This window comes from Bombus pyrosoma, linkage group LG14 (assembly GCF_014825855.1).
Source record: "Bombus pyrosoma isolate SC7728 linkage group LG14, ASM1482585v1, whole genome shotgun sequence".
Lineage (NCBI taxonomy): Eukaryota > Metazoa > Arthropoda > Insecta > Hymenoptera > Apidae > Bombus > Bombus pyrosoma.
Genome location: NC_057783.1, coordinates 10518843 through 10537848, shown reverse-complemented (window position 1 = coordinate 10537848; position 19006 = coordinate 10518843). Strand labels below are relative to the sequence as shown.

General features: G+C 37.8%; 1 protein-coding gene across 10 annotated transcripts in view; it reads right to left on the bottom strand.

Moving 5' to 3' along the window:
• Nucleotides 1-19006, bottom strand: part of LOC122574853 (furin-like protease 1) — a 230282-nt gene extending 211276 nt beyond the window's left edge. For 5 of the 10 annotated variants that reach the window (XR_006319212.1, XM_043742965.1, XM_043742967.1 and 2 more), the window contains exons 1-2: nt 18605-19005; nt 10173-11878 (exon numbers count right to left, since the gene is read on the bottom strand). Coding sequence is in view for 9 of the 10 variants with exons in the window: in XM_043742965.1 (XP_043598900.1) it covers nt 10173-10331 (159 nt within the window). In the remaining variant the exon portion in view is untranslated. Of the gene's footprint in view, nt 1-10172; nt 11879-18604 lie in introns of all 10 variants that reach the window. The other 5 variants (XM_043742963.1, XM_043742964.1, XM_043742962.1 and 2 more) reach the window with 3 other exon arrangements.

Below are 19006 nucleotides of genomic sequence, written 5' to 3'. Positions count from 1 at the left end.
AGATTTTTAAAATTGTATCGCAAAACGCCAACCTCGCTAAATGCTGAATAGCATAGAAACGAGGGAACCAGAGACGTCAAGCGAGCTACGTGGCGTCCTGAAGGAAGAATGACCCATCCTGTCTACCTGCGGCCAGGTATGTATTTCCGTCCTAGTTGAAATACTTAAGGAAACGTGGCTCGCCCCCGGGAAACCATCGGCGAATTCAATGGCATCATTGTTGTGTGCGGATTTTATCACGTGTCTGCTACGAATTATTTACGAAATAGAGTCACAGATGTGCCCTCGACCAAGTTACCAGGGATCCGCCCATGTTGCAACGTGGAATGTAAATGAACCAGGAAAATGGCAAATAAATTATTGCCATTTTTTTGCGACTGTGACGAATTTTAGAGAGAGGAGATCGTTTTCAGATAGCTTTTATAATTTATAGAATTTGAGAGATCTTCCCGCAGCTTTCCGAAATTTAAATTGGGTTTTTGCGGAACTCGTGTTTTATGGCCACGCAAACGCCGATTGCTATTCATATGGAGTTCATATATATCGTGATTCTGTGAATTACCAACGGATTTAATTTCTAATTTGCAATCTAATTTATGCGTTTATCGGAGCTCGTTTCGACCATAGAAGCGTAATTGTACCCTGATCCAATTTCGATCTTTTTCTTCTTAATTATCCGTCAAATTTTTTTGATCATCGATGGAATTTCACTCTTGAATGTTTCTTTAAAAAAAGAAGTACTTTATATAAAACAGCCATCTACAGCAAGATATGTTGTCCTACGAAGATTATTTAATATATTTATTTAATATTAAATTATTCTATCCTACAGAAAAACAAAATTTTGCGATGAGAAAGGGATGTTTCGCGAATTTTAGAGATACATTACGTGCATGCGCAAGCGCATAATACTTTATGTTACGTTTTTTGTTTCATAGCGATAAAAAAGGAAGTTGTGCTCGTTTTTTGGTTCGAAATTTTTTAGCTCGTTCACCCTCGATCGTTTGATCTCGAGAAGGTATAAGAACCGAGAAAAGACAAAGGGTGCGTTTAGCCTTGCTTGAGTGTTCTCTTAATGTGGCATAGTCACCCTTTTACGTTTAAAGTGGCAAGGGTGGAAACGACTTACAAATATCGAGGAACGATGCTCTTTTGTTCGTGCTTTTCACTCCCTCCTAGGATCATTCAAAACGCAATGCTTCTCAAGAGTCCTCGAACCATTCATTCGTACGAAACACACGTTACGTTCAATTCGACGTTTCACTCGGATGTGTATCTCGAACAATGCAAGAATGCCTTTTACTTGATACTATCCGATGCACTGTGTCGATGCAACATGCTGCTACATACGATACAGGAAACATTACGAACGAACGGAGGTAAACATAACCAGTGACGTTGTCAATAAAATATATTCGAAAAATTGATAGATTCAATACTAAAATCACAACTCTAAAGGTAATATTCCCTCTATATTTGCTGCAAAAAATATTTCCATTCGATTAATCTACATCCGGATTAACTTGTGTTATTGCATGTACATGTACACGATAAATATCGAAAGCAGCTTTCATTTTTATCTTCATATCCGAACGTACAAATCAATATAAAAATATGTCCTTTTTTATGCAAATAGATGAAGTTAAAATGAATTTTATGGAACAGGTTGCAGTTTTTCTCCACCATACACATTCTACAAGTAAATGTAGAAAAAGTAATGTTGCATTAAAACATACTAACGGATGTTTTATTGAAAAATTGTAACAAAGGTACGCGAAATATAACAACGGTTTGTTGTATTTCGTTCCATAAAGCGCACAAATGCATTGACGATATTTACGCTAACTTTGTCACAAAATGTTGCCCAATCTTATAAATACAGAACCGACGTGTATAATATGTTTGCACATTTCAGCGGAAAAACTTGAATATATTTGAATATATTCCAAGTATGTATGTTATACGTATGTTTGAAGGGGTAGGCTATTATATTATTTGTTCAACGAGAAACGATATTCCCTGTAGAATACAATATATTCGTGATGTGAATGAGAATTTACTGGATTATATTTTCTTTTTATTTTTATAAAGGAATTTTAACTAATTCTTAAGTTCACGACTATATGCTTCCATTCAGCAAAATCGAGCTATTGTTACATACACATCAATTAATGCAGACTGCCCTCATTGACTTATTAATTGAAACGTAGCGTAGCATAGAGAAAAGAGGAATTTACCGTGGTCTCATAAAATAACGTACACTTTAAAGCCTTTTTCTTTCCTATTGCAATTTTTACAATTTAAATCCAGATTATGAAATTCCATTTTTCATCATCTTTTCTTAACCGGACTATCTCGAAACATCCTTTATAAATGTTTGTTAATTTAAAAGAAAAAAATGAACAACGAGAAGTGGAGTTCTATCTGTGTTGATTGAAATGAAATTCGTTTATTGTATGAAAAACAAAACTAGCTTTACAGCTTAACACATTCGCTGGTAATTGCACTAAACGGCATTAAAATGACAACTGAACACCTGCTTGGTTAATTTAAAAGCAATATGGCGAATAAAAGTCACGTAGAATTTGAGAGGTGTTTCGAAATATTTATGTATTGGTTTTCCATGGCGTATCATAAACCTTGAGGTGTTCGAGCACGCTTCCCGCCGACAAACAGCCGGCAATCACAAATTCGAGACACGCGAAGATTCACCGGCGAAGAGTTTTAAGGCGCACCCCGAAAGTATAATCTCGCGCGACGGTAATCCAGTGAAATGTTGGGTTTCGTAAGATCGCCCTGGAAGATTGGCTTGGAAATCCAGACTTACACGAAAGGATCTATTCTCTGCGAAACTTCCTTACTTCTTTCAGCGAGAATGCGGCATGCCACCACGGATGAACAGCAAACGAACAAAGAAAAATCCCAGGTAACGTAATTCAAGACAAAACGAACTGAGCTACTTTCTTCATTCTTTTCCTATCCACGATCGAAAATCGATTCAAGGAAAATCGAGAAGGGACCAAATTGTTCCATCCTCTCGTTCAAGCGAGCTGCGCTTGACGCTTTGCTGATGTTAGATCATCGCGTACTAAGGTATGTGTAAAAACTATTTCAACGTTTCAGAGAGAAACGGCGTTAGATCGGGTAACGTGTGAAACCCTTGAAATTCTAGATTTATCGACCTTAAATTATACAACTCTTCGACCGATTTCTTCATCGAAATAAAATTCGCTTTAAGGTTAAGATGTCTATCGGGAGAGATTTTTATATACGCACACACGCATATAATGAGATATAATATAATAAAACATGAAATGAGAATGATATATCGTATACGTACACAATTAATGTTTATATCTGCTTATCGTCATCCGGTTTTCTAAATGAATTTTAGCTCCGTGTAGTCGAATACCCGGCTTAATGTTGTTTCAGAATTAACGGTATTTAATACAATTGGCGCTTGGCCAATCGCGTTAAATCGATTACGCGGAAGCTTTGCGTGACGATAAAATAATGTGGAATGATGAATAAATATCACAGAAAAAACGAATATATCAAAAAATCATAAATAAATAGATGTAGCTTTGAAATGGAAATTCTCCTATTACCAATGTAAGTATACGTATCTGTTATAGTGATAATGCAAAGTTCTTGTATTAAAATTCAACTTTAACGAAGTTATTTATTACTAACATTAAACAGGTCCTATATACAATAATTCCGTAATCTTTCTATCTTCAAGTCTGTGGAAGTTTCTGTGGCTAAACAGTAATACGGGAATTAATATGAGATTACGAGGTCTAATCAAAGGGAACGATTTAATTAATGTTTATGTTATTTCAGTCGCGTATCGTCTTCCTTTCCAAAGTTACACCTCTAATTTCATTTTCCGCAACCGTTACCACGTGCAAAGAGGATTTAACGGCAAACCTTCTTTCGCGAGCAGGACTTCGAACACGATCTTATTGTTGCGAAAATAATCCTTTCGTCCGTAACTTTCAAGATACAAGTTACCATGGCAGAAGAGCTCGAAAACTCTTTCTACAAATCGCTTCCTCCCATTCCCCTAGAATTTTTAAAATCGCTTTATAATAACCAGACCCTTTACCGTGAATACGTCGATAAACTTCGCCACTGGAAGAACTTGAACGGTCAAAAGTTCGGTAGGAATCTGACAACGCCTTAAAAGGTGAATCCGGTCAGCATGTAATTCGTTATCGTTTTTAAACAAGATAAAATTTACACGCGTGAGACTGTCCCCGTGCGTACAATCCTTCGTAGAGGGTAATTCCACAATTTTTATTCAATGCAAATATGTGCCAAGGGACGAGTATGTGATATTTGTTATACCGATATATTTGTCAACCTTAAAAATTATAGTTCGGGTGATTAAGCATTTTCTCCGAACAGACTATTCTCCCATACGAAAACTTGGCTACTTTAAAAATTTATAGTCTCTGACTTTTTGAAACACTACAATTATTTGCGTTCTCTAGTTCGTGGGTTGTATTTTCTCCTAACAAAAATTTAAGAGACTCTCAGGGAATGAGTTTACAAACTACACACGCAAATCTGGACAGAATCGAAAATAAGGAATATATTTTAGCTACGTATACACATTCGTAATTTCAAAGAATTACTCTATACCGCTACATGTTCTGATAAAATTACACTCGATTCTGAAACGATGATATATATTTTCGAGACTTTAAATGCATCTACCTATAGCACAGATAGACCGTTCCTGTTCCCATTTTTTATCGTGTGACCTCGTTTCAGACACTCCCGACACAAACCTCTCTAAAATTTGTTATATTTCCATTGTTTAAAATTTTGTACGTGTACTAAAAAATAGAAAAATTTTAAATGCCAACAATAACGAGTTTATCACGCATGAAACATTGGGTATATTTTTTGAAGCGGCGGTCATGCATCATAATGTTTGTTATTAAAACTTGAAATAACTTATAAGGGAAACAAAATGAATTCCTCGAAAATACTTTTGAAAGCCACAAACGGAAATTAAAGTTTGGCCTTCGGTAAAAAAAAAATTAATTCGTAAAGATTATTTCAAGCGATGACGATAAGATAAAATAGCTTTCCCGTTTTATGCGTCGATGCAAAATAATCATAGCGTATCAGAAAATCAAAAACGAGAAGAAAAGAACACTGTGTAAAATGGAGAAGCAAGAGTATCTGACAATAAGTGAAAAGTACGCGCTACCGTTTCGATCGGTTCATCACCTAACAGACAATTACAATTTCTGTGATAGTTATTTGATCGATCGTCAATATCATTTTTATTAAAATCAATCGTCACATATGTGGCTAAAAAAAAAAACTATTTACTCGTCACGCAATTTCAAAGGAATAGAAAATTACACGTTTATCGAAATAATTTTTACGTTAAGCATAATTGCTATCGAGTTTTATCGTTAATATAATGGGTTTCCAAAGGATAAGTTGCGCGAGCTTCACGACATATTGCACGTTATTTTACGTGATACACGCTTGGCTTCCTATTATGTATAATTACGGAACTCAGTTACGAAATCGCTAAAGCGAAGAACAATCGGTCGTCGTTAAGAACATGCCATATAATGCCGGAACGATAAATGCATGTATTTATTTCCACGAAACTGCGAATTTTACTTGAATGAATAATATCGATAAAAAAAGATGTATCTTTTATGAAATGACTAAGCTTTGGGCGATTGATAAACGATGCGTTGCATCAACAAAGGAAACGATGATCTTGTGCAAACGCTTTTAGGAATCCCCGTTATCACCACGGGTCGCGGTCTCCGTCCTCCATCCGCTCATGTAAATAGTAAGTACACAAGAAATGTGGTCATGTTATCTGCAATCAGGCATATAAAGAAATTTAACTACTTACGAGTTATATTCCATCTCTTAAACATATACGTATTTAAAATGAAAATTATTTCGATTAGTATATTAAAAATTTGTTCGTGCCCTCGTGAATTAGCAAAATCAAAGAACAGTTTTACTTCAAACAGAAGGGAATTTGGATGCAGTAGCTATCGAAAAACACTTATCTTCCTTGCAAATTGAAGGAATACAATTGAAAAAGTAGCGCAGTTTCGCGAATATTCCAATTTCCCACTTCATATTTCAAACAAGTAAAAAATTTAACTCGGAAGGTAAACCATCTGGCGGAAATTTAAGGGGACGCAAATTGCTCTTGAAAACACAACCGGTACGCAAGACACGGCGAACAAACCTGTGAACTCGTCGGTTTGTATGCTAGCCAGAGTGTTTCGCAAAAATAAGTAAATATACTCCACCACGCAGGTCACTAGAGTACATTGAAGTTAACGCAAGAGTAAGCATCAGCAAAATGAAATTTGCGGCAATATCGACGACGTGCGAAATAAATCAATTGAATCTGGAAGTTAACAGGTTTAAAAACAAGAACAAGCCAACGTTAATGGCATCAATTACCTTTGCACCTTCTACTTAAGAAAGCAAAAGACGCGAATTTCGTATCTCGAACGCAATAAATTATCGTATTACTTATCATATTGCTTTGAAACGGCTTAATATTACCAGTGACCATTGTGGAATTTTACGTGACGATTATGTTTCTCAATTCGTACATTGTAATCGCAAATATTTTTATTTACAATTGTACTGTTTGGTGCGCATTAACCTTGCATCAGATGTATTCAATTCAGCGAATCTATTACGCAATTCTTAGCGCATTCAAAGCATCCACAGCCGGCTTCTATCTAATTAAAAACGAGATAAGTGGGAAAATCCGAATGAAACGATCGGCATGCAAGTAAATTTTCTTTGCTGCGTAAACAACGCTAAAAACGAGAAGCCATTGTCCGGGAAGATGCCTTGAAAGTGTGTTCAATTGTTCTAAGTGCAGTTCTAAGAATCAACTTTTGCACTGCCAATAGAACGCATGTCAGACGCAAACACGTCTCATCCAGAGATTAGTCGCGACAATCATTCACAGAAGAAATCATCTTAGTCGTAATGCTTATGAATTCGCATGCAATAACTGGTTCGAATAAAATTTTCGTTTCAACGATCATATTTTCCCTTTTTTGCACCACTTTTTTTTTAAATGAAATAAGTGGAAGCTACGATTACAAAGCTGAAACAAAACTTAAACGACCGTTCAGAGTTTTAGTTCATTGGATGTTTTATTCCATTGAATCGCGTAGCGGCTCAGGTTCATATTCCACGATCGAATGAGAACTGACGCGGAAAGCGAAGATAGGAAAGACGAGCTGCGATGAAAACTATTTAGGCAGAAATGTTTGTTCGAAGGTTAATTTCCGTCTTCGACGCTGACGCGAAACCAGTCGAAGCGATTTTCGCGTCATTTTAACGTGCAAAGACGCGGAAGCAATTAAGTTTCTGTAATTTACAACGAACGAGAGCAACAACGATGGATAAAAAAAAGAAAGGAAATATAAGATTGACGTGCAAATTACTAAATTTCCAAATTAATAAACGCCGATTCGTCAAACTTCCATCGGCATCGCAATAACCCATAAAGTAATTAAAAAATGACCTAGTTATCCAGCCCCGTTTCCCAGAGATAAAAGTTACCTCGAAATAAAGCAGGATTTTTATTAAATGTGCAGGTATAATTCTACGCCCTCGTTTCGGCGCCGGGAGTTTCCTTATTAGAATACTACGAATACAAACATTTTTATCCTTTAAAAATTTCATCCGGCAAAAAGTTTCAGAAACGGCGAGCGGAAATGTTTTGTGAGAATTTGTAGCCTTCCTTTTTAAATAAAGAATTACATTTACGCCTATGATATTATCATTTATACCCTGTTTCTTTATTTTCTTTCTTTTTCTTTCAAACGAATATTAGCACATCGTTTTATCTCAAACGATCATCATCACTCATTTTTAGTCAAAATTTAAATCAGATACATTACCTCTTGCTGTTATAATTAAAAATCTTCGAGTGTGGAACACGACCAATTGAAATTATATCATGACATTTCAGCATAAAAATAATACAAAAGATCATACGTATCGACAACATCTTTTTATACTTTTCAGAAATTTAATACGTTGTTTAACGATAGGGAAACAAGATCATGTCGAAAATACCTTCAAGCGTGTAACAGGGTAAAATTTCCTTTAGCTCTAAAAATAATAATTACCTATTTTGAACAAAAAAACTAACAATCAACGTAAAATATATGCTTTCGTTTTTTCCCTAAACACAAAGAAGATATTGAAACATCTACGTCTCGTTTACAAAAGATTGTTTAATATTATCTCAAATGCAGGAAATGCTGAACAAATATCTTCGTGTAAAATGTTGAAAGTATGTAAAATATTTAATGTAAACTACCGGCAAGAAACTATTAATTTCCCACCGTGATAGTTTACAAACAGTTTCATAGAATATAACGCAAATTACGCGAACGCAGAGAAGTATCAAAATTACAGTCAAATATTCTCGGATCCTTTTTGAAGGAACCTAGGAATGTTCCTCTTCAACGAGTCACAGTCAAGCTCGATATTACACGTCACGGAAAAAGATGAGCCTCGCATGATTGAGCCCACCCACCTCACAGAAATTTCTCACTTTGATCACGAAACCACGAAAAACTTCCTGGTCGTGATATCAAGGTCGATTTGGTATTCCGGGGAACCAATCTATCCACAGAAATAAACATCAATCCGTCGTACTATCCGAGAAATCGATAACAAACCGAAACGACGATCGCAAAACGATAGAAATATAATTAAATTGAACGCAACGCATATCTGCTTACACGACGGAAAGAGAGTTGCGACGATTGGAAAGAAATTGAGCAACTTTACTTGTCCTTGCAGATAAAGCAAGCAGAAAATTCCGCTAAAACGACTTCCTTGTATTTTTTTCATTTTTAAATTATCATCCAAGTAATTGTTGCGAATATTTCAAAAGTTTTCATATCCTACATAGCACGTAGTGTAAGCGTAATAAAATTATGAATAATTTGTTTTTGAAAGATTCCTTCTCCCTCGATTCATAGAGATTGTTAATTATAAAGCAGAGATAAGAGAACTTTCGTCGATGGCTGTTTCAATGTTTTCAAGTGGTTACACAAAGAGAGATCTTTGATGCGCATTCCGAAGGACTTTGCTTATTACCTTCTTCACTTTGCTTCATTTTATATAATACAGTTCTTAAATAACGATCGCTGAAAAGATACGGTCGCTGCATTATCCGAGGACTAATTGTCCCTGTCAGAAAACCTAGGGATGAACTCGAATCGGCAACTGACAGAAGAATTTAGGATTTAGCATGATACTCTGAACAGTTACAAATTAGCATACGTTCCAACGGTTGTTCGAAAGCCAACGCAAAGGTCGCAAATATAAGAAATTTCGTCAAGAAACCGAATCATGCGTTTCAGATCAAACATGCAATGCAACGCTATGTCCTCACCTTTGTAACCAAAATTATTCTTGACACTTAACTGTTTTGTCTATGAATGATTCTCAAAGATTACAAAACGTTTCAAGAGGAATTACAACACAATCTTCCTTTTCGACAATGCTCATATTGAGTTAGAGTGCGATCGGAGCGGGAAAACCCTGCGTATTTCCCCGATTTGCGCAATCACAGCTGTATTTTACACAATACGTACAATATCAATAACGCTTGCGCGTTTATACGTTACGTTCCTAGTTATGTGGCACATTTTTTGTTAATCACACGTTAATAAAAAATTAATAATATTGTATAATATAATATTGTATACTATCGCATAATTTATATCCATGATATGCAAAGTTGTTCTACGAATGCGAATAATTCGAAGATACATGAGGCGATGTAATACTGATATTAGTTTCAATAGAATACCAGATACTTGCAGCGTGAGATAAACAAGAAATAGTTGTTTGTTAAATTGTGGTTTTTGGCATTACTGTCAGTAAGTTAATGCATTTTTTATGCATTTTTAGTGCCATCGTTTAATTTATATTCGTCCATATAAATCATATTATTTACTAGCTTAAGATTAAGAGTGAAATTTTAGCATCTTGAATTATTCAGAGATTGTTGTGCAACAAAGTAAATAAAAAAATTAATAAATCGGGTATCGTATCTCTTCCATAATCTTCGAATTATCGCGAAAAGTATTTCGAGAAAAAAACGCGGGATATGCTCCTACCTTATCAAGATATTGAAATCCATGTTCCCGTGCGACCTGCTTGGCGACTTCCGGTCCTCCTTCGATATGCACTGCCCACTGATTCGTATAGGCTGCCACTCGTCCACTAAGAGTCACCAGCGCGACGATGGCCAGTCCGAAGATCTTCCGCGGGCACATGATAGCTCTGCCTCTCGACTGCGACTGTTACCACTAGCGGCTCCAGTTTCACACTCAACACTATTATCCACTATCCACTAAAACAGCCGCTGCTACCGGCGGAGGAGGCAACGGAGATAACAAGAACAACGACAACAAACAACGGCACCAGCACTGCCACCACGAACAACACGGCTCACTTATCTATCTATCGCACGCACGATAGAAATAAACGTCTTTTAGCGAATTGTTCAAAGGCAAGCGATAATAGACCGGATGATAGCGAAGGTGAAGAACAGAGAGACACGTAAGAAGGAAGGAGAGAAAACGGAAAAAGGTGCAATATGACAGTATAGCTCGCACCTGCTGACCATCTACGGCCAACTGAACTGCCAACGGACTATGTCACTCGTTAAGTAGCCTCCGCACTTGCGAACCGATGACTACCGACTCTCTGCTGTTCTTCTTCCCTCTACTTCCCCGTCGTCGTCGTCATCGGTGTCGTCGATGGTTGTCGTCGTCGTCGTCGTCGTGCTCGTCGTTTCCTCGTCGGTGACGTTGCTGCCACTGTCGCCGCTTTCGCTCAACGACGAACAGCGGTAGGTGGGGCGATCGTCAAGTCATGTGGCTGTTAGTGGGGAAATAGACGTGATTCTTGTGATACCGATAATCGTGAACGTGTACGGTACACGTGGCTGTCCTCCGAATCAAGAGCGACGTACGTAGAATCGGTGAGTTCCGCGTTTATCGTCCACTTTGTCCTCATCCGCCTCGCGGACGCGGACACAACCTCCGTAGTATGTGTCCACTTACCTTCAATGTACGATTAACAAACAAAAACAAACCCACCATTCACTTCGTTTCCCTCTCCGCTTCGAGATTATCCGAAATAGCCGTTTTCTGTTCCCCCGCTCTGTTCGAAACTTTTTGATTACGTGGATCGGCAGCGACCTTCGACAAACTGCTATTCCAAACGTTGCCGCTCGTTCCCCCGTTCCCGCGTTCCTGTCCGCTTCTCGCTTCTTCTATCTCGCGAAACTCCAACGTGGGACTCCAATGTGCTGGTAACTCTCCCTCTCTCCAATCTCTCTTTTTCTCTTCCTCTCTTTTACTCGAACTCGATGATGGATGTGTGGAATACGAAGAAACTTCGTAGAGAAGACGAAACGATTTCAGCCGTAAACGAACAGCATTTGACAATCAGACGATGGAAACGGAATATCTAGAAATGTATCAGTTACAGACGAGATTATCGTACGGTGAACCACGCGGAGGAAACGCACTTAGACACCGGCCATCCGGTCCCCATACGATGGCAAGACAGTTCTCCGACAGCAGTAGCCAAATGGTTGACCAGCCATTCAGACGTGGCAGGCAGTTATCGACCGAAAAGTCGGTCGATTCACGTCATCGACCGTTGCATCCTCGCTGTTAGCTGCATACCTAGGAAAATTTGTCGATGACGTAGCCTCGTGCTTGGTTCTCTGTCCCTCTTCCTTCTCTTTTGCTCTTCTTTCCTTCGTGCACCGCTTAACTCATCCTCCGTCTGTCACTAACCAAATTCGGATCTGAAAATCGTTTCGGAAATTCAGATATTTCGATAAACGAAAACGACGAAAGTAAGAACATAATTAACTACAACAAACAATTTTTATCCGTAAAATACTACAACGAAATAGAAGAATATTAAGGAAAATAGGAGCTGCAAGTAACGCGGGGAGATATTGACCAATACGTAGAGAGGTTGCATATTTCCACGCGTATGATATTTTATACCTTCTATCGTTAATGTATTTAATAATAATATTTTTGTAGAGATCTTGAGTTTTAAATTATGCAGGTATTCACAGATATCGTATGTGCGAAAACAATTTGAGCATAATCGAAAACAATTTCCAAATGGACCAGCCACTTGTCCCACGAGGCACAATTACTCCGAGGACGAAATACGCCAAGTCATTTGCCTTTCCATTTCCCTTACGGAAAATTACGTATTCTCGTAAAATTGCACCAGCCACGATCAAGGTTTAAATTACGGTCCAGTGTGGTAAAGGGAATAACTAAGACATCGACGTAAAACCATTGTTTGCATATCAATGAAAACTTAACTGATGTCCAACGAGCAGCACCTATCTCTCTGATTAGATTTTAATGGTTACGGTTTTACGTGCGACGTTAAACTATCTGGTTATATTATTTCCATAGTTTTCTCCAATTACAACAAACTATCCAACGGCCGTCAAGCTTACCGCGAATTAACAAACTTTGCGCCGCGTATTTTTGAGAATAAAGTTGTCGGTCGGCTTTTATCGATTGCTTTTTCCAACTATCGCGTTTCCAACGGTCACGTATACGCAACTTGCATCATCCTTATGGGAGAAGAGTGCTCGAGCGAGTGAGATTTTCAAATGAAAAGAAATAGGATCGATAGATGTCGGAATGGTTACACAGCATACCGGGAAAAATGCATTCAATGTGTAACTCGCCCTAATTTCCTTCATACGAGAGATTTACTAAGGAAATGTGAATTTTCCTTTTCTTTTTCCTTAACGAACTTCAATAGCCACTGATGTGTTTGGAACTCTTAAGAAGAGAACTATTGCTGCTATTTCCTTTGTATTTTTATGCGTCATTCGGAAAAAAATTGCACTTTCCATTGACCGTGTTTAAAACACTACCAATGCGAGAGAACAACTTATAATGCAGCTGTTGAAATGCATTAAAAAACTCGGATAAGATTAATAACACTGTCATAATAGCTTTGCTTCTTTGAAGAGAATTGTAAGAGAAATGCTTTGTAAAAATCATTTAAAAGATACAGAAAGCTTTTTATATAAAATATATATAAAATAATAACATAAATTTATATATTAATCAATAATATAAACGTACATTGTTTATGCTTATAGGATATTTTTTTAAATATTGCAAGGAAAAAATGTAAGAGGAATTTAGAGTTGCTATTAAAATCACGTGGGAAAAAAACTTGAACAATCAAGTTGCATGAAAAGTATAGAAACATGCATCAGTCGTCCCGGACAGCTACGATTTCTTGGAACGAGAACCGCGTTCCCTGAGGAAATTGTACTTCTGGTGTAACACTGATCCCAATTTCTCTTTTTGGGGTGAGCTTTTATGCGATGCAACATAAATTTTCGTTGACGTCATACATTTTCTTGCATACAATGTTCAACGAATACGATAAACTACTGCGAAATTAAAATTTTCATTTAGAAAATTTCAAAATTCAAACATCTACGTAATTGTCTCTATTCGGTATTTCTTATTTTAAATCAACAGTATCGATAATATGTAATCGAACCGATAGTAATTCATCCTTAGTAAAAATTAAAACATTGAAATTCAAATCCATTCCTTGAAAATTGTATTCTTTTTTTTTTTGTGAAAGAATAAATACACTGTAGCATTGATATTCAATATTCCCTTTAAACATACTTCATATCATTCCACGATCTGCGCATATCTCAATTGCCAATTAATCGAGTCAGCTTGCTTTTTACTGAGCAGTAATTGGAGTTCGAATTTCTATTGAATATTTCTCTAGTCAAAATTGCAATTGATCCTTTTGTATATTCCACGGCAAAGGATAGAGAAGATAAATCTTCGACTTATTTAGAAATGTAAATAATTGAAAAATATCTAAATCGCACGCAAGTTGAAAAAGGATATTTGTAAGTTGATAAAATTATGAAACATGTTCAAGATAGCGTAGTACGGTGGAAAGAAGTTGAAACGCACAATGTTCTATTCGTAACTAATATTTCTCGCAAATGTCCACGATCCTGCGAGGATTCGGTATTCGAGTCGTACCGTTTCCAGCAATTCTACGATTTCAAAGGACGAAATGGAAACGACTATCGCGCCGTATTATCGATGCATTTTAAAGGTCGCTGGGTTTCGTGAAAAAGGGCTCGATTTTCAAGCTGCGGTTCGCCTGGTTACAATTCGATAGAACGTTTACACCGCGATCAAGTGAAATTGCGTTTGTGATATTCGTTCCCCTCGAGTCAGTAAATTTTAAAGGTCTATTTTAAACATGGAAATACGGAGCACAGATTGCAACTAGTACAAACATTTTCCTCGCGTAGCGGCCTTATACCTAGAGGCTGACTCTTGATAAACAGCGAAAAATAGATAAAAATAGAAGTCCTATTCTTCCTCTTTCATTTACGTTCCGTCTAACAATGTTTTTACGAGATCCTATCGATCGTGAATTAATTTTTTGAATAAATAAATCTGATAGAAATCGGATAGAAATTTTTAATTAGAATGGCAGCCGGAAGTTTTTGAAATAATTGCACAGCAGACGTAACGCTTATTGTTGGCTTTGAATAAAACTGTTTTTCGCATACTTGTCCTGAATTCTACTCGACTATATAGCATGCAGAGAAGAATCGTAAAGAAAAACTGAAGATTCGCATTATCGTCACGTTCGAGCGACGTTCCAGACGATTCAACTTCCGGGGAGAGGATATTGGTGGCCCTACAAATACACAACTTCGTGAAAGCTCTATTTTATATCCGAAACAAGTTACATTTCCTCTCTATTTCGCTTCTGCTATTTCATCCACCAATATGAAAATGTAATTTTATTTCGTCAGAATAAAACAGCCAGTTTTTCTTTTGATTAAAATCAGAAAACGAAACGAAAATATAACTTTTTATTTCGTGAAAATAAACCAGCCAGCTCTTGAAAAACCAATCATAAACAAAATTGATTCTTTGTTCGAAAGAATCGAATAAGATTCTCGTTACCGATAAATTTCAATTTTTACTTAGAACAAATAAGTTGAAAAATTCCTGGAAACTAGCCAATTGAACTTAAACATTTGTACATGTGCGTTACTTATGCTTCTACATGCAGCGACCAGATATCCATTCAGAAAATTGTTAAAATATGAATTACCCCAAAAAATTTATAAGCGATTCACTCGATGTCGAATACATACATAAAGGTTAAGGTCGATGCTGATGATTGAAAATTCGAATTATTATATCTCCGGTCATCGATTTTGGCAATGATATATCTCAAATACAACGGTATCTACACTCTAATATACATACATATACAGTCATACTTAAATCAATACTCGTATCTTCTTAAAGTTCGAACACAAAGATTTTATACGTAATTTCACTTCTCCCTTTACGTATTAACGCTCGAAAGTATCTGGATACTTGCTTGCTATCTTTGCTAATTTTATTCTTCATGATCAACTTCATAAGAAGGTAATCAGTAGAACAATCTATTCGTTAATTTACCAGTAATTTAGACATTTCAAGAAAAAAAAGTGCATATACCGCTAGTATACACATAATTCCACAGAAGTGTTCGAATACGAATAAAAGTATATATCTTAGCAAGAAAAGGAAGAAGTTTCTCTGAAAACTCTAAGTCTAATTCAATTATCGTTTCCAAGCGTTCTTCTTTTTTCTTTTTCATCTTGTATCTCTGCCTCCATTTAAAATTACTATCCGTGATCGCTAATCCGCTAATCCGGACCTCTGTCCATGCAAGAATTATGAAAATTACCGCGCTATGAGAGCTGACCTGGCTAAGTATCACGACATTACGGGCTCAAAGAAGGAAGAAGCGAGCAGCAGACTTCCGGAAAAAAGAGTCCGCGATGCATTGGCTAGCCAGCGGTCCACTGGAACATCTACTTCATGCCCCGAGGAAATTGCATTCTGCGGTCTTCCTCCTCCACTTCCGCACTGGGTGCTCCAGTGATAAAGAGAGAATAAGAGCGGCTGATGTGGTAGAGGACAGCGTCAGAGAAGTGAATCAAATTTAAGCCGACTCCCTCTCCGCTTTCGTCTCTTTCGTTCTATCTTCGACCCTTCGTTATTATCGCCTCGTCTTTCGTTCTGACCACGCCACTGTTACCCACCATTTTCCTCCGCCTTTTCTCCCTTTTTTAATTTTCAAACAAAGCACGCGAAAGCCTTTCTACTCGCTGTGGAAGCTGTTCGAACGGTCCACTGTCGCGTCGCGTCGGCCTGGCAACCAGCAAATGGAAAGAAGAGCCCAACGCGTACACATGCCATGCTAACTAAATGGAAACGGACCAGGCTGAACCTCTTTGCCAGGTAATAATCGACAACCTTTGCCCCTCAACGAGCCTCTGCCTACCTGCCTGGTACGTGACCGAGTTCTCTTTCTCCAAAGAGCACCGATTTTTACGCATGGTCGATGTGTATCAGCCGGTGGTTACGACAAGGAAGCTGGCTGCAGTTGCAGTTCACAAAAATTTCTCTAGCACGACAAAGGAACGCGTCAGAAATAGGGATAAAGGCATAGATCGATGGTTCAATCCCCTACTCCAATTGAGAAATTCTTGGTTTTCGACAAGGTGGTCCTAACATATTGTGGATAAATGACGAAGTATTTAGACTCATATCCTACCATTAACGACTATTGGTGAGACATATTCTCTCTTTGCGTATCAAGAGCAGTTGTTACTCGATAACAAGTGATAACAGTCACATGGTGTGTTTTGTGAATTAATTTTCCAAATCTTACTGTCCTGAATTCAAACTTTATGATACTGGCAAAAGAATTAACACGATTACAGAAATATTTACGACAATTTTAATCTCTTTTTTATACTTTTTTATAATTATATGCACATGCAAATAGAAACAATACTAAGTCGTGTATTTCCTGATAATAAATAATGCATGGTTTGTAGATTCACGATACTTGTTAAATATATTTTACAAAAATAAACGAATAAGTACATTCCAAAACATATTTTTTGAATCCTATAATTCTCTAAAATTCTCATATGATACGTTTTGTGTGTAAAAACTAGTCAATACATACATAGTCATACATAGTCAATACAATACAACATATTCTGTGACTCAATTATAAAACGACAAATCAAAAACTTCATATGAATAACCTCTTCGCTTGAAATATGCAAACTCTCGTTCAATGTTTTCAAACATTCAAATATGCGTGCTATGTTTTTCAACTGTCCTCCGGTACATTACATATGTATAAGTACAGATACAAACAGTTTAAAATAAAAGTGACATGTACCAATCGATAACAAAGGGATCAACCACTAAAAACTCCAAATATATTTTAAAATCCACCGTTGAATAGTAGATAATTTTCTTGCGTGTTTCGAACAGGCTAATTGTGAGTCGAAATGACTAGAATATTTAATGTGAAGAAAAATAAATACATTTAACGCGTCGACACTTCAAAAATTTTCCGAGTGATGTCTAGTTATGCAATGTTGATTATCGCGGATAAAAGGAATGGCAACGAACCGAGGCATGCAAGGGCCTTTCTCGTAACAGGAAATACTCGGGGTCACGGACTGCCATGAAGTTTATACCGGTGTGGTTCTCGTGCAACGAGAACACGAGACGCGCAGAAAACCGGCTCGTTCGACTCACTCGTTAAGATAACACGACTCTATACTCCAAGTATAATTCGTGCGACACGAGACCAAATAAAAATTCAAACTATTACTTTATCGAAAAAAAGAATCGCGGTACGGACAATGGCCGATCTCCGATTGACAATAATCGTGCGCAGTGCTTTACCACGCAGCGTCACTTTATTAGTTTCGATAATCGCAACCGCGGTATCGAACCGTGTGATCGAGATCGTGTTTCCTCCATGAAACATTGAAACGCGACGTCTGAAAGTCAAACACGATTGTCGAACGATCGTCGTCTCTATAGAGATAACATTACAATAAGAATCGGAAGATCATCCGCTCTAGTACGACTTGAAATACGGCCGAGGAAACGTACTGGTTACTCGCCGTAGCGGAAATAAAAAAAAAACGTAAACAAACCTGTCCGCGTGTCGACGCGAGCCACGTAATAGACGCCATTGGTCTGCATCGTTTTATGTATTTAAACGCACGAGGAAATCATCGTGCGATTAAAACTATACGTTCGCGGAATCGTGGAGAAGAATGCAGATAGGTTGGAAACGAGACACGACTGCACGTGGGCAGAAGCCCGTCCCGCCACCGGGAAGCAGCGAAAAACGACATTCGCGCAGCAAAGCTGTCAAGATACGTTCCCGTATCGTGGAAAGATGAACGCGACAAAATTGCACGCGTATACATAGTGCGTACGTGCGCGCACAGTCAGTTATACATATCGCAAGACGAGCTGCTAGTTGCACGACACCATCTCAAGGTAACAGTTCCCGGACACGCGTTTCGATACCAAAACGAGGAATTTACGGTGTCGCTAGGACTGACAGCTAGCGATGATGTTTATTAATAGATTTCACTCACGATTTCAGCTGGTATTCCTGTAGCTTTCCTTCAATCGAATCGGGGACTGTGCCGCTGGTGCTATTGGTCTCCGTGGTTGTCGTGGAACCGTCGATGTCGATATACGGTCTCGTCGTGCACGGAGAGATACTCCAATCGAAGCGAGGAATGCGGAAGATGGAGAAACGGGGATAGCACCGCACAGTTGCACAGCCTGGGAAACACGCCTTTCGTACCGTCAAACGGGAATGATCCACGATTAGTTGCCACGAAACGGAACTGAATCCACGATCGTGACACGTGTAACGTGTATGTAGAACAAACCGCGTGCAGTCTTTATACCGTGTCACCGTCGACGCGCGAATGTTGGATCGTACAACGTCATTCCTCGTTGCGATCTCATCCCCACGACGAAGCACGACT